At 35.2% G+C, this 27,205-nt stretch overlaps 1 protein-coding gene across 1 annotated transcript in view; it reads left to right on the forward strand.

The window, feature by feature from the left end:
• Positions 1-26,859, forward strand: part of CHL1 (cell adhesion molecule L1 like) — a 213,934-nt gene extending 187,075 nt beyond the window's left edge. Inside the window, 10 exon segments of the mRNA XM_033210478.1 lie at positions 754-824; positions 6,203-6,425; positions 7,638-7,753; positions 7,884-8,088; positions 8,613-8,735; positions 11,378-11,557; positions 15,238-15,399; positions 16,025-16,156; positions 18,685-18,757; positions 22,923-26,859. Of these exon segments, the coding sequence (XP_033066369.1) occupies positions 754-824; positions 6,203-6,425; positions 7,638-7,753; positions 7,884-8,088; positions 8,613-8,735; positions 11,378-11,557; positions 15,238-15,399; positions 16,025-16,156; positions 18,685-18,757; positions 22,923-23,139 (1,502 nt within the window). The 3' untranslated portion in view covers positions 23,140-26,859.
• Positions 26,860-27,205: the final 346 nt, after the last annotated feature.

Genomic DNA, 27,205 nt, shown 5'->3' on the forward strand with positions numbered 1-27,205 from the left:
TGAAAAAATCTCAAGAATGACTGTGCTAAAATTTGTATTACTGAATTGTTATTGATCATCAATGTGGTCATAGTATGATATTTTATTTTTCCTTCGCTAAAATAAATACTCTAGGATATAATTTCCTTTTTGGACTGAGTAAAAGCAAGTCATGGTGATAACTGAATCAGATAGAAATTAACACTTGCATGATTTTAGTGTACATCAGCCTTTGCACTAAACTCCACATTTAGCTATTTCTAATAAAATGAATCCATCTAAAAATATCCATGACTACTTTACAGGTTTTGTTCTGTTTGACGCCCTTAAAACTTGGCTGCTGATATTAATACATGGTGTTTATTTTATTCTTCTAAAGGCAAATATTCACCACATATGTTTCTAATGACAATTCTAATAGAAAAAATAGAGCAGGCTTAAATTAAAATATGTATTTTTAAAAAGCAAGTTCAGAATTTTAGAAAGCAGTTTTAAAAATTTTAAAAGCAGATTCAAAATTAAGACATATATAGTAAACCATCTACTCTCCACTGGATAATAATTATTTCACTCCAAGAAGACTATTTTACTGTTTTAAATAAAATATATATTTAAAAGCTACCTTAAATCTTTTTAGGAACTGGACCAGATATAAATTAATAAGTACAATCAAACTTATTTAATTATCTGTGGTTTTTGGGGGGAGGAGTTGTGATATGATGACTTACCTATGGGTTAAAAGGAAAAATAATGTTAATGTTTTTAATTTTTCAGCTCCAGATAGGAATCCACAAAACATAAGGGTTCAAGCCTCTCAACCAAAGGAAATGATTATAAAGTGGGAGGTGTGTATTCCTTAATATATATTTCTTTGTACTCTTTTTCTCTTCCTCTTAGGTCTGCATGCTAACTACAATGATAGCACAATATTTTTTAAAGACAAAGATAAGATTTGGAAATGAAATGAACTTGTGAGTCATCATCATCATTGTAAATTTTAAAGATCATTGTGATTAAAATGATGTTATGAAACCGAGTTTAACACTAGTCAACAATTTCGGGAAGATTATACAGATTGATTTAGTTGTAATACATTACCAAAAGTTTCAAATTATTAATAGTTTAATTAACAATATTCTAGATTCTCTTCCATTCAAAAAATACTGAAAATCTTTAATTAATTTAGTATAATCTACCAGATATTATGCATATCAAACTGATGACCCCCCAAAGAATATTCACCCCTCATTAAACACCGGTAGACATTTTGTATTCTCCTTCCTAATAATTCTGAGGATGATCTTGTGAAGAAAGCATCATGAACGCCTTATTCTAGACCTGAAGATGGCATCCAGGATAATGAATGTCTTGCCCATCACCACACAACCAGAAATCCACAAAGCTAGGATTTATATATGAGGATCTTTGGACTCCAAACCTCAGTTTTTCCTCCTTTACATATCTCCGTTAAATGTTATTAAATAGACTTCACCATTTGAATTTTGCATAATAATGTACATCTACCCAGATAATTTTAATTATTCTAGGGTCATTTCCAAATTTCTTCTGTAACAGTGGGGAATTTTGTTTTACCTCTACTACTTGGATGTATTTCATGATGAGTATATTGACCTACCTAAAAGGAAATTATCATTCAACCATTCTGATGAGTAATAGGCCTCCAACATTGAGTTTACAAAACTTTGTGTAAACATAGAACATTTTTTAATGTATGCTGAAATATAGTAATTTATTTCCACAACTCATTCCAGGGATAATTCTTGGGAGAATTTTAAAATGCACAAAGTTTAGTTTGCTTTTTATCCTCATATGTTGGTGTTTGAACTCATTACACAATCAAATGGCCCATACCTGCAAAATATTTAGTCAATATTTTTTAGATCAAAATTAGCTCTTTATTTCCACTTCAGTGAAATTAAGTTTTACAAGTTTAAGGTGTGGATTTTTTTTAAAAAAAATGGTAATACATAGAAATGAAATATATTCAAGAATATTATTTCTTTCCTTGAATTTGTGGTTATAAATAGTTACTACCACATAGTCTTGATAATTACTTAATTTATAATCTAAAATGATGTTAGTCTTTTAGGGTATATCTGTCTTATCCTCCCTTAAGTTCCATAGAAATTTTCATAAAATAGATAATATAGTCGGTTAGATAACAATAATACTGTGTATTTGCCAATCGGTTCCTCAGAGAAGCACATCATGTTCCAGTAACATTAACTCATTAATCTTCACTACTCCTTTGGGAGGGCTGTGGTTCACGATGGCGTCAGTCTTATATGTCATACAGAGAAACTGGGAATCTCAGAGTTTAATCTCACCCAGATGCCATGGGCTGTGTCACATGGAAAAAAGGCCAGAAATCTTCAGTCTTTTTGACTGCTCCTCTCACTCACAAGTCATTTTTTATTACCCCGAAGATACACAGGATTGATTATTAATGCTCTCTTCTTGTAAGAATGTGGCTATAATAAAAAAGCATCTATGGCCAGGTACAGCGGCTCACGCTTGTAATCCCAGCACTTTGGGAGGCCAAGGTGGGCAGATCACAAGGTCAGGAGTTTGAGACCAGCCTGGACAATATGGTGAAACTGCCTCTCTACTAAAAATATGAATATTAGCCAGGTGTGGTGGTGCATGCCTGTTATCCCCGCTAATTGGGAGGCTGAGGCAGAAAAATCACTTGAACCTGGGAGGTGGAGGTTACAGTGAGTTGAGATCACACCACTGCACTCCAGCCTGGGTGACAGAGTGAGACTCTATCTCAAAAAAAAAAAAAAAAAAGCCAAAAAAAAAAAAGCATTTATAATTTGTTTTTGAGGAGCAAATGGCATGTAATCTAGTAATTAATTGATTAGAGGAAGGAAGTAGTCACAGGAATTGGATCTAGACTGACAGTTACATTCCCAATATGTCCCATGGTGTCTCCTATTATCTTGATGTGTCAGAGATCTAGTCACTACTGACACAGCCAGTGAAATTTAAGAACATTCATTCATTAAGTATTGCTCTGTATGGATCATCTTATGGAAAGGAGTTAGACTCCAGGCTTTTCCCAGTTTCACAATCAGATAGCATTGTGAATGAATTACCGGAGCCCCTCCAGAGATGTACCCAAAATAATTCCTATCTACATGATAACGGTCAGAGAGACATACTTTGGAAAAAAAAAAAAAAAAAAAAAGCTGATCTTTCCCAAAAGAATTAACAATGAAGATGAGCACTAGGTACAGACTGGATGTCCCTAAGTTTTGCTTATTTGTTTATGTTTTACATTTAACATTAAATATGATTGAATTCAAATAACAATACAATTTAACTGAATGGTAGAACTAGGCTTTTTAGTTAGCATTACCTTCAAACATTCACTTTTCCTATATTAAGTGGGTCATGACTCACTCATATATTTTGAGTGTTCAAACATTGTAATGTTCTACTCACAAAACAGGACAAAAGAGTCTACTGCAACCTCATCAGTTAAATACCTGTATCAGAGTAATTTTTGCCTGAGAGTTTCCATTGTTCTTAAGCGTAGGTATGTGAATTTTTAGCTTTGGTCAATACAGTAACACATTTCAAACTTAAAGGACACCAAAAACAAAACCAAAAGTCCTAAAACCCCACTAATGTTGGAAGCAGGAACATCTTTAATTACATGCTTATGTGATCACATCCAAGGTAGTTAATTCCTAATGGATCTAGGTTTTATTATTTATATTATAAGTATAATAAGAAGATCTACTGGCTTTAAAATGAAATTAAGTGGAATCAGATGAAATATTGCATAACCTAGTGACTATAGTAGATAACAATATATTGTATTCTTGAAAATTGTTGAGAGACTAGGTTTTAAGTGTTCTATCATAAAAAATAAGTATATGAAGTAACATATATTTTGAGCAGCTCAATTTAGCCATTCCACAATGTATACATATTTCAAAGCATGTTGTACATAAGTATATACAATTTTTATTTCTCAATTAAAAATAAATAAAAATGTTCAACAATTTTTTAAACAACAGAATTAAGGCAGGACAGAAGTCTTTCTGTTTTCTAGCTTAATAGTTATAACCTTGCTTGGTTCATAGATGTCTTTGAAACTATGTTGGAAGTACAGGATCTTTTTCTAGAAAATTATACACAAAAAGTCATACTAAAGATATCATTGGCTTCTCAGATCCTTTAAAGGATACACATGTACCCCATCTAGAGATTCCTACACCCCAAGTTAAGAACCTGTTTTCTAGAGACTCCTTCCTCGTGGGCTATTTCACGAGAGGCAGAGGGAAGGGAAGGCTGGTGGCCTTCCTGCTTACTCTGCCCTTGCTCCTTCTGTTCTTTGTTGAAGAGATTATTTGGGAAACATCTGAGGTTCAGTAGGCATTGCCTCAAAGTCAAATACAAAGCATTCAGGCTGTTTATTTGGGTTCCTGGGTACTAAAAAGGCCGATAACATAGCTAAAATATTTTTGTTTAAAGTGTTATGGTTTATTATTTATTTATTTAAAATTTGTCGGAGAACTTTATTAAATTTAACTCCTTTCTTTGGAGCAAAATGTGTAAAATGAATAGTATTATTTAAACACACTTATTGTCAGTAGGGACTGAAGGAAACTATCATTCCACATTGCAGTACGGCCCTACAGACTCATGGCCTAATTCACTGGGACAATGCTAAAGCCCCTGGTGAATGTATATCCATTTCACACTCCAAAATATCTTGGAACAAAACTTTCCAATGAATGGAAGTATAAGCAAGGTCTGCAGAAAAATCTCAGAAAGTTTTCATTTTGTTTTGATTTTTTTTCTCCTAGTTAGTTTAGTTTATTCACGTTGGAATAGGCATATGCTTAAAATTATTTTGCTGATATGTCACTATGCTTTCAACTTAATTCCAAGCAATGCCTCTAATAAGTGTTTTAGTAAATTAGATTAAGTTGTGAAGGGTTACAATTCTTTAAGAACACTATGTATGACATTGTTGACTCACTCACATATCCAGACAAAATTACTGTTTATATAGGTGAACCTTAAATTTAGGATTAAAATCATATATTAAACATATTTTATGTAACTGATTCATTTCAATGCACAATTCCATTATCTTTGAAATTAAACAGGCAGTTTAAACCATATTATTGTTTTTAAATTAAACTGTTGCTCAATTAAAAACTAAAGTGGAAATACCCAGTTTCCCATACTAGAAATTATTCCTCCAGGCTGGGTGCGGTGGCTCATGCCTGTAATCCCAGCACTTTGGGAGGCTGAGGCAGGTGGATCACTTGAGGTTGGGAGTTTAAGACGAGCCTGACCAACATGGAGAAACCCTGTCTCTACTAAAAATACAAAAGTAGCCAGGCGTGGTGGTGCATGCCTATAATCCCAGCTACTTGGGAGGCTGAGGAAGGAGAATCACTTGAGCCCGGGATACGGAGGTTGCAGTGAGCTGAGACCACATCACTGCACTCCAGCCTGGGCAACAGGAGTGAAACTCCATCTTAAGGAAAAAAAAAAAAAAAAGAAAGACATTATTCCTCCAAATATTTCTATGCAGCAAAACAAAGTGGATAAGGGAGACATTTTTTCTTAAAGAAAAATAAAGAATGGTCAAGGAGCTGGGAAATTATTAGATAGAGGAGCTACTGCTTCTTTGTATTAAAGTATAAACATGCATAGTGTCCAAATATGTATACATAATCTGTCTCTTCTTATGGAAGAAAAATGAAGAAGGAGAGAACCAAGTACAAGAAAGAATTTTCTTCAAAAAGCCATGGGAGAATCCCATTCACAACCAAAGAATTCGTGGCCATATTATTTTTCATTTCAGTCTGTTTTTTGAAAATGAAAAGGTGGAATGTAGTGGAAAGCATAAGCAAAAAGCTAAAACACTTCGTGGCATTTCTTTGTAACTTCCTTCATGTATGAAAACTTAGACTTTATCATAAGGACATAATCCAGGCATCTGATGTGTAGGCTGCTCATTTCTTGGGGAGGTAAGGGATTAATTTTCATACTTAAGCTCATATGATGACAAAACTTTTTCACAACCGTCTCTAAACCAAGAAGGGGGATTTAAGATCTCTCAACAAATGATCCTTCCATTGCGTTGTTCCTTATACCACTTAGGGTGGTTCACCACCATCTCTGAGTCAACACGTCTGTGATCAGACTGAATGAGTTTCGACTTCTGTTTTAGCCTTTGAAATCCATGGAGCAGAATGGACCAGGCCTAGAGTACAGAGTGACCTGGAAGCCACAGGGAGCCCCAGTGGAGTGGGAAGAAGAAACAGTCACAAACCACACGTTGAGGGTGATGACGCCTGCTGTCTATGCCCCTTATGATGTCAAAGTCCAGGCTATAAATCAACTAGGATCTGGGCCTGCCCCTCAGTCAGTGACTCTCTATTCTGGAGAAGACTGTAAGTGATGCACTAAAACTGCTAAGCACGTCAATAACTGTTGCTCTCAAATATATTGTACTTCTGTCAACAAATATTTGTGAACAACTAGTGCACGCAAAGAGGTTGTGTTAGCCATGGGAGATAAAAAGAAACATAACACATGATTTCTATCTTAGGATTGACTGGAGGACAGTTGATCAGTATACAGTACCAAGGAAGTATATTGAAAGTTTGCATTTTATTCAGTTTCCTATAAAGCTCTTCCTACATTGAAAATCAGGAATTATCACTGCAATCATTTAAAGTCACATAACTGTCATAAGATTTTCAAGTATATTTGCCCTTACTTGTCAAGGATCCCCTAACAGTCACTTGCTGTCATGCCCTGGGCTTCAGTGGCATGTCTGGAGCTTTCCTAATACTGATGAGATATACACCCAGATTTATATATAGATTTATACTCACACACACATTCTGATGCCACAGTAACTGTTGCAAATAGGTTATTGGAAGGAGAAAAAACACTGCATTCTGTATTGTGAATGCTTTGAATAATATTAGGGATTATTCTCATTGCCTTCCCAGCATCTAAAATAATAATTTGATCCAAAAATAGAAGAAGGTTGAGAATGAGAAATAGCCAACTCATTACTCACCAGCTGTCTAAATTCTTTTACCCAAATAAAAGCATAAAAAACACATAACACATGCGAATTAAGATAGTATTAGTCTTGACTCCTCTGTATTCAGCTTATTCCTCTGTAGTAAGAACTCCTACAGAATAGAGATAATAATGTCCTCTTCATAGGGTTGTATGAGCCAGTTGAGGTAAGGCCCTTAGAACAGTGCCTGACATATAGCATATGCTCAAATGTTAACTGTTATTAATACTTGATTAACAAAAATCGCAACCAATTTTATTTATATTACTAGTTTAATTCACTTGCTTCCAAAACCAAGATGCCCACAGAATAGTTTCTGGTTTTATTTGCCCATATTGTATCTATCTGGAGGGCTTTGTTTCTCAGTGTGATACAGGCTCTCCTCTTCTTTGGGAAATCTATTTGGGCTGATAAACTTATCTATCATGAGAAACTCTTTTGGTTCCATTTGGAATGAATTTCATAAAAGTGCTTTCTCCAGAAGAAACATTATGAAAATTTTTGAAAAGGGTCCTAATAATCACATGTGCAGGTTATTGAAAACTAATCAATCTTATACGATTAACAGATCCTGATACAGCTCCAGTGATCCATGGGGTGGACGTTATAAACAGTACATTAGTTAAAGTTACCTGGTCAACAATTCCAAAGGACAGAGTACATGGACGTCTGAAAGGCTATCAGGTTTTTATCATGGTTTTTCTTCTTGTTGTTGAATTGGTATCTGAGAATAAATAAGAACTGATTTCAGAAGAAGCCAAAGAGAATCTGCCACCACGATGGATATATTAAAAGATTTTTGTTTTCATTGCAGATAAATTGGTGGAAAACAAAAAGTCTGTTGGATGGAAGAACATATCCCAAAGAAGTGAATGTTCTAAGATTTTCAGGACAAAGAAACTCTGGAATGGTTCCTTCCTTAGATGCCTTTAGTGAATTTCACTTAACAGTTTTAGCCTATAACTCTAAAGGAGCTGGTCCTGAAAGTGAGCCTTATATATTTCAAACACCAGAAGGAGGTGAGAGGGTAACGATGGAGAGTCATGTCAAAAATGGAGGTGATCCATGGCCACATTAAACATTCTTCATTATGGCCAGGCATGGTGGTTCATGCCCGTAAATTCCAGCACTTTGAGAGGCCAAGGCAGATGGATAACTTGAAGTCAGGAATTCCAAACCAGCTTGGCCAACATAATGAAATCCTGTCTCTACTAAAAATACAAAAATTAGCCAGATGTGGTAGTGCACGCCTGTAGTCCCAGCTACTTGGGAGGCTGAGGCAGGAGAATCACTTGAACCTGGGAGGCAGAGGTTGCAATGAGCAGAGATCGGGCCACTGCACTCCGTCTAGCCTGGGCCACAGAGCAAGACTCTGTCTCAAAATAAATAAATAAATAAAATAAACATTCTTCTTTATTAGTAGTTAATTAATATTTACTTCAGATGAGTTGGCTTGTCAATTTCAATAAAATTTATAATATAATAGGGCTTTTTTGAATTTTGCTAATTTATGTGAGTTTATTTTTGGTCTTGTGTTTCCTAGTACCTGAACAGCCAACTTTTCTCAAGGTCATCAAAGTTGATGAAGACACTGCCACTTTATCCTGGGGACTACCTAAGAAATTAAATGGAAACTTAACTGGCTATCTTTTGCAATATCAGATAAGTAAGTAGAAATTTGAATTGGAGTTAACTTGTTAAATTTCACTTTTTGATTGAGTATTCTGTTTGCTATGTTGGAAGTCTAATGATCACTTAAGGCCATGGTTTGTAAGCTGCCATTCTTCCTTGTAGCCCAGGGGCTTGTAAACTGGCTTGCATGCCAAATTCAGCCTGCTGCCTGTTTTTAGGAATAAAGTTTTATGACGACATGGCCATGTCCACTTATTTATGTATGTCTATAGCTGCTTTCTCCCTGGAGTGGTAAAGTTGTCATCTCAACAGAGACTACATGGCCTACAAAGGCTAAATGTTTACCATCTGGCCCTTTACTGAAAGGTTTGCTTACCTGTTTTAGAAAAAAAGCAGTGTGCTGATGAGTACACAAAACATGCGTTTAATGTTTATATGTAAGATGTTTGGAGAAGTAGGAAAAATGCAAAAGAGTTATTGAGTGATGTGATGGAGATTCAAAGCACACTACCTCTTCTGTCTCAGATATATGCTTGCATACTCAACCTTAAATATACTTGTGTTTATCAAATTCTCTATGGGTTGCTCGCTGTTTCATGGAGATGATATTGAGAGGACTAAATAATTGTCTTTGGAGCATTACTCAGCATGGGCTCTGCGCACATGCTGCTGTGCAACTAGAGTAACGTGAATGTGTTCAGATGAAATCAGGTCATTTTTAATAGTAGTGCCTCATATCTTGAACAGTCCTCGAGTCTAAGCATCATCTCAAAATGGAACTTAGGGGATTGACATTATAGAAAATTTTAGCAACATCCCATCATGAAAATTTTAGACTTTCAAGACATCAATTTTCAAAGCACCGGAAATACAGAAACCCAGCATACACTGCTTACAAGTCAACTTGATCATAGCCCTGTTGTGCTACTTTCACATCAACTCAAGACTTCCAGCAACCCAGGTCACATATTTGCTTTAGCTTCTGATGGTTTCTGCTGAAATTAGCACGTATGTTTAAAAACATACAGGCCTAATCCCAACAGAAGTCGATTTTAGCACTTTTGAGTGCTCGCTGTGTAGCAGGATCAGTACTAAGTGTATCTCTTTGCATTGTTTCATTAAAGTAAGAAATCTATTAGATATGTACTATCACTATTTTATGAATGAGGGGATTGAGATATAGAGAGTATACTCACACAGAGTCAAGTAGTAAAGTAAGTGTTAAGAATGCAAAGCAAGATCAGTCCAATTCTACATGTTGAGCTCTTAACTTTATCTTATTCCGTGTACTGGTTTTCAAAAATGGTGTAGGAATTGAAGAAATATTTGAAGATTCTTTTAAATGTCAGTTTGTTTGGTAAATGTATACCTTCTTATCCTAACAATAAGAAACTCAACTAATTAAATTCCAACCTTCATATTGATCTGTATGTAACATTTAAGTTTATTTAAAAATAAGTTCTTAAAATATAGAAGTTGAAATATTAACAATTGTAATGATTACTGAACTGCTTGATATGTGGATTTTAAAATAAAATAATATATAATTATTTTGCTCTCACTGTTAAATGATCAAGACATTTTAGGTAGTTTACCTTTTTCTTATTGCTCTTAAATAGTCTAAATTGTTGCAATTTATATGTATGAGAGCTCTATGTACACTCTCCTGAATTCTTATATTGATTGTAGTAGTTTTTCAATTGACTTTGTGGTCATTCACAATTATGTTTTCAAAAAATCTAAGAGAGTGATGATTTCACATCCTTCTTTCCAATGTTTGGGTGCCTAGTTTGTTTGTTTTTTCTTTTCATTGATTTGAATTGCATTTTATGGACCAAGGAAGGCATTTTTATGTCAATAATAAATGCATTTTTTAAACATCTATGCTATCTTGGACTGAGAGTCAAGAGGATTTATTCTATATTCTTTCTTGCCCCTAACAGCTGCACTATCTTGGATGTATTTTATCTCTTGGATTATTGTTACAGTAATCTTATAATACACCACACTCTTACACAAATCTCATGTCTCTTCTGGGTACACAAATCTCATGTCTTTGTTGGGTTGCAATTCTTTGAAAGAAGCTATCTGATTCAGCTTTTTACAATTAGCACTTTGCATAGTACTTAGTACACAGTAGATATTCTTAAATATTTAATATATTCTTGCATTTATTGATTCTATGTATATTGAGTAGCTATTTGGGCCATATGTTAAACTAGAAACCATAGAAGACACAAATAAATTATCATCTTGAATTATTCTTCCAAAAGGAAATTACAAGTACTTAATTCACAGGTACAATGAAAATATAGCAATGGGGAAAATTCATTATTATTAACAGGTATTATGAAGCTGGAGCAGTTGGCTCCAATATAGCACAGGGATTAAAGATGTTTCTCTGGGGTCAAAAGGCCATGGTTTGGATTCAAATTCCAGTTTGCAAATTTACAGACTCAAGATCAGAGCAAAGCACTTATTCTTGTGAGACCTCAGTTTTGTCATGTATGGTATAGTCATAGTAGTTGTACATACCTCATAGGATTAAATGAGTTGATGGTTATGAATCATTAATGTATCTTTACATATCACAAGCATGAGGAGAAATGAAAATAATGAAGAATGCAACTTGAATGGTTAAATACATTTGAGCTGTTGTTCATGTTTATTCTTTAGTAAATGACACCTACGAGATTGGAGAATTAAATGATATTAACATTACAACTCCATCAAAGCCCAGCTGGCACCTCTCAAACCTGAATCCAACTACCAAGTACAAATTCTACTTGAGGGCTTGCACTTCACAGGGCTGTGGAAAACCCATCACGGAGGAAAGCTCCACCTTAGGCAAAGGGAGTAAGTACATGAGGCTTCTCTTTTTAACAGAGGCTTTAAAAAGAGGCTGAATCTTTGTAAACAGCTGCACTGAAAGGAAAGCACCGTGCTAGTCATTGTAAATTAGAAATGATTGTGATCCCACTCTGTCTGACCTTCTGTTTTCCACTGACATAGAGGCAGAATTTATTAATCCTGTTTGGAAAGTTCACATTGACTCAATTTATGGATTTCTGCGCAATACCAATCAAATTATAGCTTAGTGTATACAAGGTCAGGAACTATAATTTTACTTAATTAAAGTAGCGGGACATAAGGTCACAAAGCTGTTCAAAAGGTTAGTAAAGGTATATTTTTCTTTTAGAAATGTTTCCATACAGAAAAATATTTGGCTCTTGCATTGGTAGACATTACAGATCTAATACATCTCACTTTCATGCCTTCACTCTATATACATTGATTCATATGTCAGTTTTGTTTTACTGTCTGATGATTGATGCCAAGCAACTGGCTGGGAAATGGCTTATAAATCTATGGTTTCACTTGTAACACAATTATCCTAATTCAATTACACTTTTCTATTTTTTTGCACCTTTAACCATTTCCCTTCCCAAATTGCATCTCCAGTTACGATTTTAGCAAGGTTCTTGCTAAGCTTTCTATGATAGCAATAGGACCTTCGCAGATAAATCAGATCAGAGAAACTGATGTACACACTAACTTAAACAAAGAGAGATTTAGGTAGGGCTTAAGCTGTTCAGGCGTGGAAGGATATTGGAGAGAGAAAGGAAGGATGTAGAAGATGGAAGAAAGGGAAATAGAGTTGTGTATTTATCGTGTATTAAGGTTGGTGCAAAAGTAGTTGTGGCCCTTCCATTAAAAGTAGTAATGACAAAAGCCACAATTACTTTTGCACCAATCTAATACTATGTGTCAGACTGTGTTCTGGATGCTTTTCCAAATTGTAGATTAGAAAAATGGTAGAATCGGCCGGGCGCGGTGGCTCAAGCCTGTAATCCCAGCACTTTGGGAGGCCGAGACGGGCGGATCACGAGGTCAGGAGATCGAGACCATCCTGGCTAACACAGTGAAACCCCGTCTCTACTAAAAAATACAAAAAACTAGCCGGGCGAGGTGGCGGGCACCTGTAGTCCCAGCTACTCGGGAGGCTGAGGCAGGAGAATGGCGTAAACCCGGGAGGCGGAGCTTGCAGTGAGCTGAGATCCGGCCACTGCACTCCAGCCTGGGGACAGAGCGAGACTCCGTCTCAAAAAAAAAAAAAAAAAAAAAATGGTAGAATCAATGAAAGAAACGTCACGAAGGGGAGAAATAGTAAAGAAAATTCAATTGCCTATTATTTATTGAAGATGTATATTAAAATATATTCAAACTTGTGAATCACTGTAAATCACCCTGTTTGTGTGTGAATGCTTATGCTCTGACCTTTATTACTGGTTTGTTTTTACATCTTATTGTGCCTGCTATATCTGACTAATAACAAGCTTATGTTTTTCTCAGATTCCTGAAACATTTAAAACCCCTTTATGTGGGAAAAGTGTATAATTCAAATAATTACTTCCCTAAAACTCACAAAGTATTCCCAAGGATGAATTGAACACCAAATGAAATGAAGAACTCATTTCACTGACTTTACCTGCTCATAAAAGTTAGATTTAAAGATGGGGATTGAAAACTTCGCAGTAAATAAAAGGTTCTTATTTCTGAAGCATTGAAACTGACATCAGGTGTTCAATACAAAGAAGTCAGAATGGTAGTAGTCCAAACATGCAACTTCCATATTTTTAAAAACAGAATTTAAGGCATGGAGTTGGTTGCTATTTTGATATAACCAAAACCATAATGTGCTTGTGAAATGCTGATCCCATTCTTGCCAATTTGAAGCATATAAGAAAAAATATTCACAGAATTGCCTTATAAGTATTACACATTCTAGTACATATGTTGGAAAATTTGGGCTTGGTTGCATTCATGCTTGAGAAATTGTTTTTGGAGGATGAAAATGCTGTTCATGTGATTTTACAACTGATGTGGCATCTTTTCTTCAAACTAAAAATGTAACTAATTTGCTGCATATCTTAAAAGAACATTTCTTCACTTCTTACGTGTCAGGAATCTAAAAATGTTTCTTACTAGTGTGTTTGTGCTCTTTTTCAGGAATCTGCATTTTCAGTATTCCAGCTAACTGCCCGCTTCCCCAGTTGACACTGATTTCTCTTCTATAGGCATGTCTTGCTATATGTACAGGGAAAAAAAATTACAATCTCTTTTTCTACTAGAGTTCAACATAATCTTTGAAAAAAATGTATATTTCCACTGAGAAGATACATCTTGTTATCACTCAGCACTCTAAAAATGATCACTTGTGCAAATTGGAACCTACTACTATGCATCTTTCTTCCTGTTCTGCCTATGTAGCTCATTTCAAGGTCATTTGGCACTTGTTCAAAAAATAGGATTTGATTGACAAGCATTTTTCTCAGATTGTTTTCAGGTTGTCACTCTGATTTTCAAATAAATCATATTCCATAATCTAAGAGCGGAAAAAATGGAGCTAATCAGAAATATTATTTTTGTGTCATTAGTGGTTTGAATAAATCACTTGCTTTACTCTGTTTTTCAAAAGCTTGCACGACTTAATGTTTTACTAATATCTCTGTTTTTCAAGGTCAAAATTAATTGCACTCTGTTTCAATGATGCTTAATCTTGAAGGCTTTGCTCATATGATTGGCCTTATTTCTCTCATGGCATAATTTTTAATAAAACCTTTTTGTTATTTAGTAACTATATAATTAATTTTTTTCTATAATGAAAATGCATAATGAAATATTGATCTGTAACATATACCCACTTTAAATAGAATTTCATAACCCATTGTAGTCTCAGTAAGAAACATATTTTATAACACTGCTAACATTTTCTGGATTATATTTATTATATTGAGTTGATTCCCAGCAAAACTATGGATCGCATGCAAAAACATTTAAGATATTTGGTGATAAGATAAGAAGTTAGCATATATTTGTTAAACTTGATTCATTTTATCTTCTATGAGATTCTACTATTAACATATTGACATATTAATATTTTTTGAAAAGTATTAACTTCTCACAGCACTTTCAAAATGTCAGTAAAACCATTCCATTGGTATGTACCTACAAGCCTGCACTTCACACACTTTGGGCTTCTATAAATTTCAAATATTTAATATATGATCATATTGTAATGCTATTTCATCAATATTTATGGAGAAGACCAAGGCAAAAAAAAAAAAGCAATATATAGTTAGTTATGATTATAAGGTTATATGCTGTCAATTGTAAGTCAAAAGGCCATATTCAGTTTCCCATTAGGTTTGTGAAAATCCAAATTGCACAAAATCGTATTGTATAATTTTTTTAAGTCTACGGTTTTGAACCATTCATGTGACCAGCCAGATTTACAGTACCATTTCATCTTAAATGGCCATGTATTGAGTTCATTTCATTTACTCAGTTTCATTACATTAAAAAAGGAAGTTGAAATGTTGATTTTCTTGATCTCCTGATAATTCAAAAACTGAGACAATATGGTATAAGTGACTTTCTTATTCACTTTGAATAACAATATATTTTTTTTTACTTTTTATGTCCTATTTTTCCATGACTACAATTCACATGATTTAACTGTGTACATTTCTTAGGTAAAGGTTTCGGGAAGATATCAGAAGGAGTAAATCTTACTCAAAAGACTCACCCAATAGAGGTATTTGAGCCGGGAGCTGAACATATAGTTCGCCTAATGACTAAGAATTGGGGTGATAACGATAGCATTTTTCAAGATGTAATTGAGACAAGAGGGAGAGGTGAGAAATGAGATTATATTTGGGGAAGTCTTAGTCAATCTGTGTCCTGTAGAATATTTAGTGTTGCATATGTCCTATATTAAACATAAAAACACTGAGTATATCAGTTATGAAAATAATAATTTCAATTTTTGACATATTTTTAAATTATCAAAATGAAAAATGTTTCACAGTAGTCCAACTTATCCTTTATTTTGTTTTTACTAGAGTTGTTGCCTAAAAATATCTCCTGCTAATTAACACATGTTAATAACACAAACTAAAAAGCAAAAGCAAAACAAAACAAAACCACCAGGCTCCATGGTCATCTGCTTCTAACCAAGGCAGCTTGCGCTTTTTGCTTGCTCCTTGCTGCTTCTGAGTTTAACTTCTGCCTTCACTATCCTTCTTTGGTTTTTCATCTTCAGAATCAAATACAACTCAAAGAAGTCCCTTTTTAAATAAAGAAGGAAAGATTTATCACTATTCTCCCATTAATGTGTGCTTCACATTGGATTCCTTCTGGGGTCATTAAAAAAATTGATACTATTTGGTATGCTTAAAAATGATGTCTAATTTTCCCCAATGTTACAGAATACAAGACTGTTTCTAGTGTACAATGTTGTAACTTCTCTTTCTACAACAGAATATGCTGGTTTATATGATGACATCTCCACTCAAGGCTGGTTTATTGGACTGATGTGTGCAATTGCTCTTCTCACACTAGTATTGTTAACTGTTTGCTTTGTGAAGAGAAACAGAGGTGGAAAGTACTCAGGTAAAATTGTTTTTTAATGTGATTTTCAACTTATTAAATAGCATTTTCTGGGAAGCATTCTTCAGAGACTTTTTTTTTTTAATACACATTCAAGTCAAATTTATTTTAGCAAATTAGATGTACAGTGCACTGACAGGAAAAACATATTGCTAAATTAACCAAAAAAATATGTATGGTCTAGAGTATTATTTCCAGATAGTTACCTGGTTCTAGTTTCTAGCACTTAAAATGGGCTCTAACTGCCAGGTGTGGTGGCTCATGCCTGTAATCCTAGCACTTTGGGAGGCCGAGGTGGATGGATCACGAGGTCAGGAGATCCAGACTATCCTGGCCAACATAATGAAACCCCGTCTCTTACTAAAAATACAAAAATGAGCCGGGCATGGGGGCGGCTGCCTGTAATCCCAGCTACTCGGGAGGCTGAGGCAGGAGAATCACTTGAACCCGGGAGGTGGAAGTGGCAGTGAGCCGAGATCGCATCACTGTACTACTTCAGCCTGGGAGATAAGAACAAAAACTCCATCTCAAAAAAAGAAAAAGAAAAGCTCTAACAAGGTTGATAACACTTCCAAACTTCTATTGTCTATCTGTGAAAGATCAGAGCCATTGAGAGACATATTACTAAGTCACATATATGCTTTAGTGTTTTAAGTGACCCGTCTATAGCACGACTCTCTCTATACATGACATACATGACTCGTGTTTTTTGCACTAATGCATTCTAATATTACTGGCTCCACTGGCCAACTTTGTTGGTGTTAATCATTATTAGGAATGTGTTTCTTATTACCATGGCATGTATTAGACACACTGCCTCATGAATTAATGATACATAAGGTATCCATGAAAACCATCATAGTTGGTAATATGATGTTTGCCTTTAATTTCATTCAACTTCTGAATTGTTTTGTCTTTTTCAGATATACATATTGTATCAAGATGATGGTTATTACTAGTATTGCTTAGTATTCGTGGTGCTTTTATATAGCGACAAAGATTTAGATTACACTGCTATTTATTTCATGATGTTCAGATTTATGAGAAGTTCATTATTGGCTTAGGATTTATCTAGCAAATATTTAGTGGGAACCCATCATCTACAAAGAAATATTGAGAGCATAATTTCTAGGTTTTTGTAAAATGGAATGCATAATTCATGGAGTTATGCATTTCACTTTTTTCTCTGAAGACTGAATGATTATGAATTAGGTTCACAATGACTAATAAATGTTCTGAGTAATTAATGGGAAACGTTAAAGAGTTATAGCATTCTCCTTATCCCCAACAAATAATCATTTGTGAATTGTGTGCTATCCAGATTCTAAAGATGTTTCTTCAAATCATGCCCTGAAAAGAAAAAAAAAAAGTCAGCATTTCATATTGCAGAGCAGCTAAGAGAATTTACTAGGTCTCTGCATGTAGTCGTAAAAAGTTCCATAAAGAACAATTTGTATTTGAGGTTTTTTTTTTGTTTGTTTTTTTAAGTAAAGGGAATAAGAGCTTTTGGTCTTATATTCTACTAATACAAAAATTAGCTGGGCGTGGTGGCGGCTGCCTGTAATCCTAGCTACTCAGGAGGCTGAGGCATGAGAATCCCTTGAACCCGGGAGGCAGAGGTTGCAGTGAGCAGAGATCATGCCACTGCACTCCAGCCTGGGTGACCGAGTGAGACTTTGTCTCAAAACAAAACAAAACAAAACAAAACAAAAAAGGGAAAATGTCAGTGGAGACCTGAATATTCAGATTGTTGCAACAATTTTGAGTAAGAGTGATGCATAACAACCAAATGATTGACCTTTTTTTTGTTTTTTTTTTTTGAGACATGATCTTGTTCCGTCGACCAGGCTGGAGTGCAGTGGCACTATCTCAGCTCTCTGCTACCTCTGCCTCCTAGGTTCAAGTGATCCTACCACCTCAGCCCATCATGTAGCTGGGACCACAGGTGCACGCTACCACGCCTGGCTAATTTCCATGTTTTTAATAGAGACAGGGTCTTGCTTTGTTGTCCAGGCTGGTTTCAAACTCCTGATATCAAATGTTCTGCCCACCTTGGCCTCCCAAAGTGCTGGGATTACAGGCATGAGCCACCACATCCAGCCTTGACTGACTTTTTAAATTCAATTTAATTTGATGACACAGATCTAATAGGTGCCTATGATGTCTTCAAAAAGTCCGGATAGTAAAATAAGTATTTAGTAATTTGGTCTTCACTGAGAAATCAAGTTAAGTTGGGCTCTTCCAATAAGACTTCTTGTTCACATAATATTGAGCAGTCAGGTGAAAATATGCAGCATGCTGCAGGTGTGATGACAAAAAAGTAGAACTTCCCAAAATCCCCTCTATTTTTTGTTTAAACAAAGAAGTAACAGATGGGCTACAGGTATAGCCAGAAAAAAATATTGCCTCACTGGTATCAAAACATTTGAGCAATGCTGTTCTTATTGACTATTCACTATTCCACAGCACTGGTAAAAGTGTATTTTAAACAGTCACTGTATTAGTTTCCCCACCTTTTTTCTCTTTTTTAGTTAAAGAAAAGGAAGATTTGCATCCAGACCCAGAAATTCAGTCAGTAAAAGATGAAACCTTTGGTGAATACAGGTAAACTTGAGGTTCTGTTTTAAAATGTATCAAAACACGTATTCATCATGTTGAAAGCTCAAATGAACAAAAAGGTGTTTATTCTTAAAAAAAGCTTACAGAACTATAATGTAATGACCCTATAAAGAATGCTTTGTACAAATAGGGCCCATGTAAGTGCTAGCAACCAAATTTCTGTCTGTGTGGTGAGGGTGTATAAAGAATTACAGTCCAGGCAGAAGTATCGGTTAGGATACTTTTCTTGAAGCTGTGTGCCTAACACAAAGACACTATTCTTATTTAGGTTGAATATCTATTTGGGGTAGCTAAAACATCTTTAGCATGGCCATTTTGAACTCAGGTTGGATACAGTTTGCATCCACACACTTATATCTGTATACCTACAGTGTTGCACCTGCCAAGGTAAGTAAGTTACAAACCCTGTCCTCTAGATGAACCTAATTAGCAGAAAAAAAGTCTTATATATGCAAATGACTGTAATGAATTAAATAGAATAAAAGAGCACAAAAGAGAGCAACTATTTCTGCCCAGGTAGGATTTTGGAGAAAGGATCATCCATAAGAGATAAGCTAAGCCTTAAAGGATAAAAAGGATTGTGTTACTGTTAACTACTGGACAGAGGATGACAAAATGAGTGAGGGCGTGTCGGGCAAGGGAGGAATGGCAAGAAGTCTGCTCTGAGCTAGGTAGGAATCTTTGGGGGATGTGTTAAATTGTCTCTTTCTTCTGTTATCTCTCTCCATCTTACCATTTCTACTACTCTCTTAACTTCTTAGCGCTTTTTGGTTGGAATGGCATCTTTTTTTTTCAGGTTCCCTGTATATTTCAGCCAACAGACATATTGTAAGTTCCAGGTTTATATCGATCTTAGCACACGGGAAACCAGAGTTTATATCAAGGAGAAATCTGATTGATCCTCTTTCTCTCATCTCTGGGTTCATCCCTCTAGCCAGGGATGTGGAGCATTTTCATTAGCTCATTGTTAGACATTTGAGCTTACCTGTACCTCCACTTTGTGCTATGCTTATTTTTCTGTATTCTACTTAGTCAATACCCTTTTTACATTTTTATGTTTCTTAATAAATGACTTTAAGTTCTTTCCAGAATAAAGAACAGTAAAGAGAAAGAAAGAAAGAGAGAAAAAGAAAAAGAAAGAAAGAATTTTAGAACTTTGCAAATTGTGCTCCTTACTGTTGTATTAGTTAGCATTTGCCTCAGAACAATAACCACCAATACTTAACAGCTTAAAACAATAAACATTTATTATTTCTATGTCCTCATAATTCAGGAATCCAGACATGGCTTAGATGGGTGCTTCGGGCTCAGGACCTCTCATGAGGTTGCAGGAAGGTTTTGACCAGGGCTATGGTTTCATCTAAAGTTTCAGGCAGAGCACAAGCCATTCCTAGGCCACTCATAGTGCTTTTGGCAGGATATAGTTCCATACAGACTGTTTGAACAAAGGGCTTCAGCTCTTCACAGGCCAGAAGTCATTCCTAACTCCATATCAAGTGGATATCTCCATGGGGCCATTCACAACATGGCAGCTGGCTTCCTTCAGAATGTGTAAGCCAGGGAGCAAGACAGAGCACCCAAGTTGGAAGCCACGGTCCTTTTGTAACCTGATATTGGAAGTGACTTCCCATCACTTCTGTTGTATTCTATAGGAGCAAATCAATAAGTTTAGCCCACAACTCAAAGGAAGAAGATTATACAAGGTACAGATTCCATGAGGCAGTGATCATTGAGGACCTGCAACAACTTTTCAGAAGTTGAGGCAGGAGAATTGCTTAAACTCAGGAGGCGGAGGTTGCAGTGAGCCGAGACTGTGCCACTGCATTCCAGCCTGGTCAACATAGTGAGACTCCATCTCAATAAAAAAACAAAAACACAAACAAACAAACAAAAAACTACTTTTGAAAGACAGTATTAGCTCAGTTTTACAGGCAAGAAGAGAACAAAAACAATGCCTTGCAATGCCTTGTCTAAAAACCCATTTCCCCACACCCTGCTGCTTCTTTATAAAGATAGCTAACATCTTCCTGTGCATTAGTTCCTATGACATCCCTTTATAGTAGTTGATGTGTTTTCCAACCTCTTTCCCCCAAACTACACATTTATCAGGATAATTGTCTACTTTCAACATTATCCCAGGAGGCACTTTTATAAGAGGTGCCCTGCATAACGTAAGTCCTCATCCTTCTAGCTTCCGATAATCGTCCCTTTTGTTATTTTTCTTTGCTCTTTGTTTCCTGATTCCTCAGCCAATGCCTCATTGTTTTTCTTGATTTATTTTTGTAACTGCAATATCCTAATTCGAGAGCCAATTATCGTATCAGTCAGGGGAGCATGTGTTATGCTGCTGTCAAAACAACTCCAAAAGCATTTTCTTTCTCAAGTTATGTATCCCACAGAGATTGCCCTTTTCATCTTAGTCACTTAGGAGCACTGGTTGGTGGATGAGAATCCAGGGTCACCACAGCAGGGAAAACAGAATGCAACAAACTGAGCACTGGCTTTTAATCTTCCACTTGGAAGAGACACATGTCACCTTTGCTCACTCTTTTTAAACCGAAGAAAATTCCATGGTGGCATATAACATAGAGTAGGCAGACAAGTGTCATCCTGTTTTATTCCTAGAAACCTGACATACTTATTGAATAGCACTGACCAATACCACAAATTATAAAATGATATATACATCTAAATTATATTTTTTCCAAATGCTTCATTGATAAAATTTGATAAAATCATTTTATATGGTATATAGCTTCATAATGTAATACTAATTGGTATTTTAAAAGATCTTGATCCAAAATTTGAAGATCATACCATTTGATAAGTATTTTACTAATGGATTTACTTCTGTTCATGAATAAAACACCTACCATAAATATAGTATACTTATTTATGTTCTTAAAATATCAGTCATTTCTTTCTACCTTAAACTATAACAAGCTTGAACTGTTAACTATATTAAAGAAAGTTATTTGGTTTCAAAAACAGAATATGATTGATTTTTAAAAGAGAACTTTTTGGAAGGATACAAGAGAATCAAAAGGATCAGAAGTAAAAACAGAAGATCAAGACTTGGAAGCCAGGAGCTCCAAAAGGTCATGAAAGCAAAGGAAATTGCATTTGTTCTCTGTCTGAGTCCATTAGGGGCTACTATAACAAAATACCATAAACTGAGTGGCTTATAAAAGAACAGAAACTTATTTCTCACAGTTCTGGATTCAGGGAACCCTAAGAGCAAAGTGCCAGCATTTTCAGTGTCTGGCGAAGGCTCACTTTCTGGGTGACAGATGGCGCCTTCTCTTTGTGTCCTCACATCGTGGAAGGGGTAGGGCAGCTCTCTGGGGCCTCTTCTCTAAGGGCACTAATATCATTCACTAGGACTCCACCCTTTTGGCCTAATCACTTCCAAAAGACTCCACCTCTAACACTCTCACATTGGTTATCAGGTTGAACATAGGAAGCTTGGGAGGACACAGGTATTTAGACCATAGCAGCCACTATGGACATCAACAGGTTGAATCCCACATGTCCTACAGAAGCTGAGCTGTCAATTTTAAAGAGAAGCAGAAGGCCGGGCGCGGTGGCTCAAGCCTGTAATCCCAGCACTTTGGGAGGCCGAGACGGGCGGATCACGAGGTCAGGAGATCGAGACCATCCTGGCGAACACTGTGAAACCCCGTCTCTACTAAAAAAATACAAAAAAAAAACTAGCCGGGCGAGGTGGCGGGCGTCTGTAGTCCCAGCTACTCGGGAGGCTGAGGCAGGAGAATGGCGTGAACCCGGGAGGCGGAGCTTGCAGTGAGCTGAGATCCGGCCACTGCACTCCAGCCCCGGAGACAGAGCAAGACTCCGTCTCAAAAAAAAAAAAAAAAAAAAAAAAAAAAAAGAAAAAAAAAAGAAGCAGAAGTGTTGTGAATAATGAAAGACTGTTTGGTGGAAATTGCTTATGACTTTGTAAACATGTGTCTACAGACTTTGCAAACTTGGTAAACGTGTGGTAGTATCATGTGGGCTCTAGTATCTGTCTTCAATGCTATTATGAATGTCCTGAACATTATAAAACCTTTTAGCACTTATGCATGTGTTTCTTTACATGAATATGAATATTAGATTTTGTTGAACTATTTTTTGTTTGTTTGTTTTCCAGTGACAGTGATGAAAAACCTCTCAAAGGAAGCCTTCGGTCCCTTAATAGGGATATGCAGCCTACTGAAAGTGCTGACAGCTTAGTCGAATACGGAGAGGGAGATCATGCTCTATTCAATGAAGATGGATCATTTATTGGTGCCTATGCAGGATCTAAGGAGAAGGGATCTGTTGAAAGCAATGGAAGTTCTACAGCAACTTTTCCACTTCGGGCATAAACACAACATGTGTAACCAACGCTACTGGTTCACCCCAACCTTCCATATTTATCTGTTCAAGGGAGGAAGAACTTTCATATAGGAATAGAAACATGTTGACCGAAGATTTCATCCAGAAGTCAACATCCTGCAATTATGTTGAAAAAAGTAGCACTGCCTTCAAAATATAAAATGCCAAGCACTTCAGGCCTATGTTTTGCTTTTGTTGTTTTCAGGTGCTCGAAATGCAAAACACAAAACAAATCCTGTATTTAGATACACCTCAAATAAATCCAAAGTCCCTATTCAGTATAGTCCATATTTGCCTGATTTTACTATTCAGTGTGCTTGCGTAGATGTTGCTACCTTGTGGGGTTTTCTCCGTGTGCACATTGGTATACAGTCTCTGAGAACTGGCTTGGTGACTTTGCTTCACTACAGGTTAAAAGACCATAAGCAACCTGGTTATTTAAAATGTAAAAAGGAATATGAATGTCTTATTAAAACATTTCATTGAATATATACAGTCTAAATTTATTATTTAATTTGTAGTAGCAAAAGTCTTAGGTGAACAATCAACTAGTATTTATTGAGCTCCTATTTGCCCAGAGATGGTCATATTTAAACAGAAGTATAAGTTTTTCAGTTTCAACATTTTTTAAATTTCTGTCAGTTATGACATCCACGAGCATCACTTTTTGTGTCTGTGTTTTTTTGTTTTTTGTTTTTTCGTAGACTAAATTCAACTGCATGGAAGCAGTGGTCAGAAGGCTGTTTCATACAAGAACAGGCAGAAAGTGCCCATTGTTCTGGATTCTAATAGCTATGTCTACTTAATATCTTCATTTCTAAATTGACTGCTTTTACCTTTTTTCTATGTTTATGTAATGGTATACTTGCATATATTTCATGAATACATTGTACATATTATGTTAATATTTACATGATTTAAAATATAGATGTGTTTTATTTTGAAGGGAGAAAAGGAACATTAACAGGCATGTTTGTACAGTTAGAATATATTAGTAAGATACTGTTTTTCATCATTCCAGAGCTACAACTAATAACATGAGGTTCCAAAGCTGAAGACTTTGTATAAAGCATTTGGATTTTGTTCTTATATGGTTTTCTTTCAACAGTTTCAAAATAAAATATCATATAAATATTGAGGGAAATGTTTTCATATTTTTCAAAATAGGTTTTTACTGTTGAATGTACATCTACCCCAGTTCCTCAAAAGAAAAACTATTTACATAGAAATTACTACACATATGTTTGCGTGTATGGTATTTTAAACATCTTTGTGGTGAGAATCTGTTTCCCCTATATTCTCCTTCTGTCAAAGTCAGTACAAATTCAGGGAATTTATTTTCTGGCATTTGTGCTCCAGTCCTTTTAAAATTGTCCACGAATACATGTTTTAAAAACAATATGGAGGATGATGCATACATGTCGGTCAAGTTCAGCACTAGACTTGACATTTTACGGAAATATTTTTTAACCTTATCCTGAAGTACTTAACTACTGTTTAATGAAATTGATTTATTTTACTTTAGTTTTTGAGCTGTGATTATTGGTATACAGTTACGTCCTCAAGTTGGATTTATGTAACCCCTTATATTTCATGGATACCAACATTTGGGGTATTTACAATAGTCAGCGCAGGAATGCACATGGAATATCTACTTGTCCTTTTGAACCTCACGTGTCCTCCAGAAGGCATAGACAGGAAAAGAATGTCTTATTTAAAACTACAGTTTATGGTCTCAGGATTTGACCACATTCCTGGGAGTAAGCATTTCAAAGGGGCAAGGCATCGTGGTCCCTACCCCATGTAAATGTGAGGATGCAGACATCCATCAGTGCAACTCAAGCTCCATCCTCATCTGATTTCTAAGGTGCCAATTTTCTGGAGGAACAGCCACCATGTTTTGATTTATCTGGGAGAAAATTGTTGTGCTCAGCTACTGAGGAGGGCAAGGTTGTGACGTTTAAGTTTAGTTCTCATACTATTCTATCTCCTCTTCTTTGTCGTAGTCAAAATGTGGTTTTTAAAAAGAGTCATGCAGGTTAGAAATAATGTCAAAAATATTTAGGAATTTAATACCCTTTAAGTCAGAAGATAAAACAAATACTGAAATATTAGCTCTTCCTACACTTCGTGTTCCCCTTTACCTGCCTGAAAATCAAGATTGTTCCTACTCAGATCTTCTGAGTGGCTAAAACTTATGGATATGAAAAATGAGATTGAATGATGACTATGTTTTCCTATCATTATTACCTTTCTTCAATACTATTGGGCTACTACTGGGACTCTTTAGCACAAAAGGAATAGGTCTATGATTGACCCTGATTTTAATTGTGAAATTATATGATTCATATATTTTATGAATCAGAATAACTTTCAAATAAAATAAATCCAAGTAGGTTAAAATGGATTTCATGATTTTTCCCTCAGAAAATGAGTAACGGAGTCCATGATGTGCAATGGTAATTATAAATTGGTGAGGCTTGTTTGCAAAACGCCCACTAGTAATAAGGCAACAGCCAATATTTAGAACTTTGTTCTTTACTGGCTTTACACTAACTTTCTCTAGTCTACTTCCAATATTATTTAATGTAACTGATTGTATATAGTCTCAAGAATGGTTGGTAGGCATGAGTTCCTAGAGAACTGTCCAAGGGTTGGGAAAATCCAAATTCTCTTCTGGTTCCAGCACTCATTTTGTACATAAACATTAGGCAGGTTGCTTAACCTTTTTATTTCAAACTCTCAACTCTAAAGTGCTAATAAATAATCTCAGTTACCTTATCTTTGTCACAGGGTGTTCTTTTTTATGAAGAAAAATTTGAAAATGGTAAAAGCTAAGATGCCTTTTAACTTCATAAGCAAACCTTTAACTAATTATGTATCTAAAAGTCACCCCGCACATACCAACTCAACTTTTTTCCTGTGAACACATAAATATATTTTTATAGCAAAACAAATCTGCAGAAAATAAATCTACTGTTCTGTGAGCAGTATGATTTGTACATGCCATTGAAAATTATTAATCAGAAGAAAATTAAGCAGGGTCTTTGCTATACAAAAGTGTTTTCCACTAATTTTGCATGCGTATTTATAAGAAAAATGCGAATTTGGTGGTTTTATTCTATTGGTATAAAGGCATTGATATTTTAGATGCACCCACGTTTGTAAAAATGTAGAGCACAATGGAATTACACTGGAAGTCTCAAATAATATTTTTTCCTATTTTATACTCATGGAAGAGATAAGCTAAAGAGAGGAAAATAATGAGAAATGTTGGTGTGCTTTTCTAAGCATTTAAAACATAATTGCCAATTGAAATCCTAAATATGTTTACATACCATTAAGATATGATTCTTGTAACAATGTTAAATTGATTATAATGGGATTGGGTTTGTTATCTGTGGTAGTATATATATATCCTAGTGTTCCTATAGTGAAATAAGTAGGGTCGAGCCAAAGCTTTCTTTGTTTTGTACCTTAAATTGTTCTATTATATCATCAAAAGAGATGAAAGGTATGTAGAACAGGTTCACCTGATTACCTTTTTCTTTTGGCTTGGATTAATATTCATAGTAGAACTTTATTAAAACGTGTTTGTATTGTAGGTGGTGTTCGTATTATGCTTATGACTATGTATGGTTTGAAAATATTTTCATTATACATGAAATTCAACTTTCCAAATAAAAGTTCAACTTCATGTAATCCAGAAATGTTTGTATTCTGTTCTACACAGTTAAGAAGAATCAGAATTTACATATTAATCTTAAGTACTTCAGTTGCCTCTGATCCTGGAATATCTATAAATGAAATATAATGTAATAAAGTATAAATAAGTTATAAATAAAATATTTTGATTTCAATTACTTTATAAACATACAATATCATCAACATCTATAAAACAGAATATTCCAATAAAATTTATACTTATGATAAATATAAATTTAAGATGAATGTATATTTATCTGGTTATTCTTAATAAAAATGTAGAAATGTCACCTTCTAAGAAAATGCCCAGTATGCTATATTTTCAATGAGGCTATTAGATAATTTTGACAT

This window comes from Trachypithecus francoisi, unplaced genomic scaffold, assembly GCF_009764315.1.
Source record: "Trachypithecus francoisi isolate TF-2019V2 unplaced genomic scaffold, Tfra_2.0 Lachesis_group0, whole genome shotgun sequence".
NCBI classification, from domain to species: Eukaryota; Metazoa; Chordata; class Mammalia; order Primates; family Cercopithecidae; genus Trachypithecus; species Trachypithecus francoisi.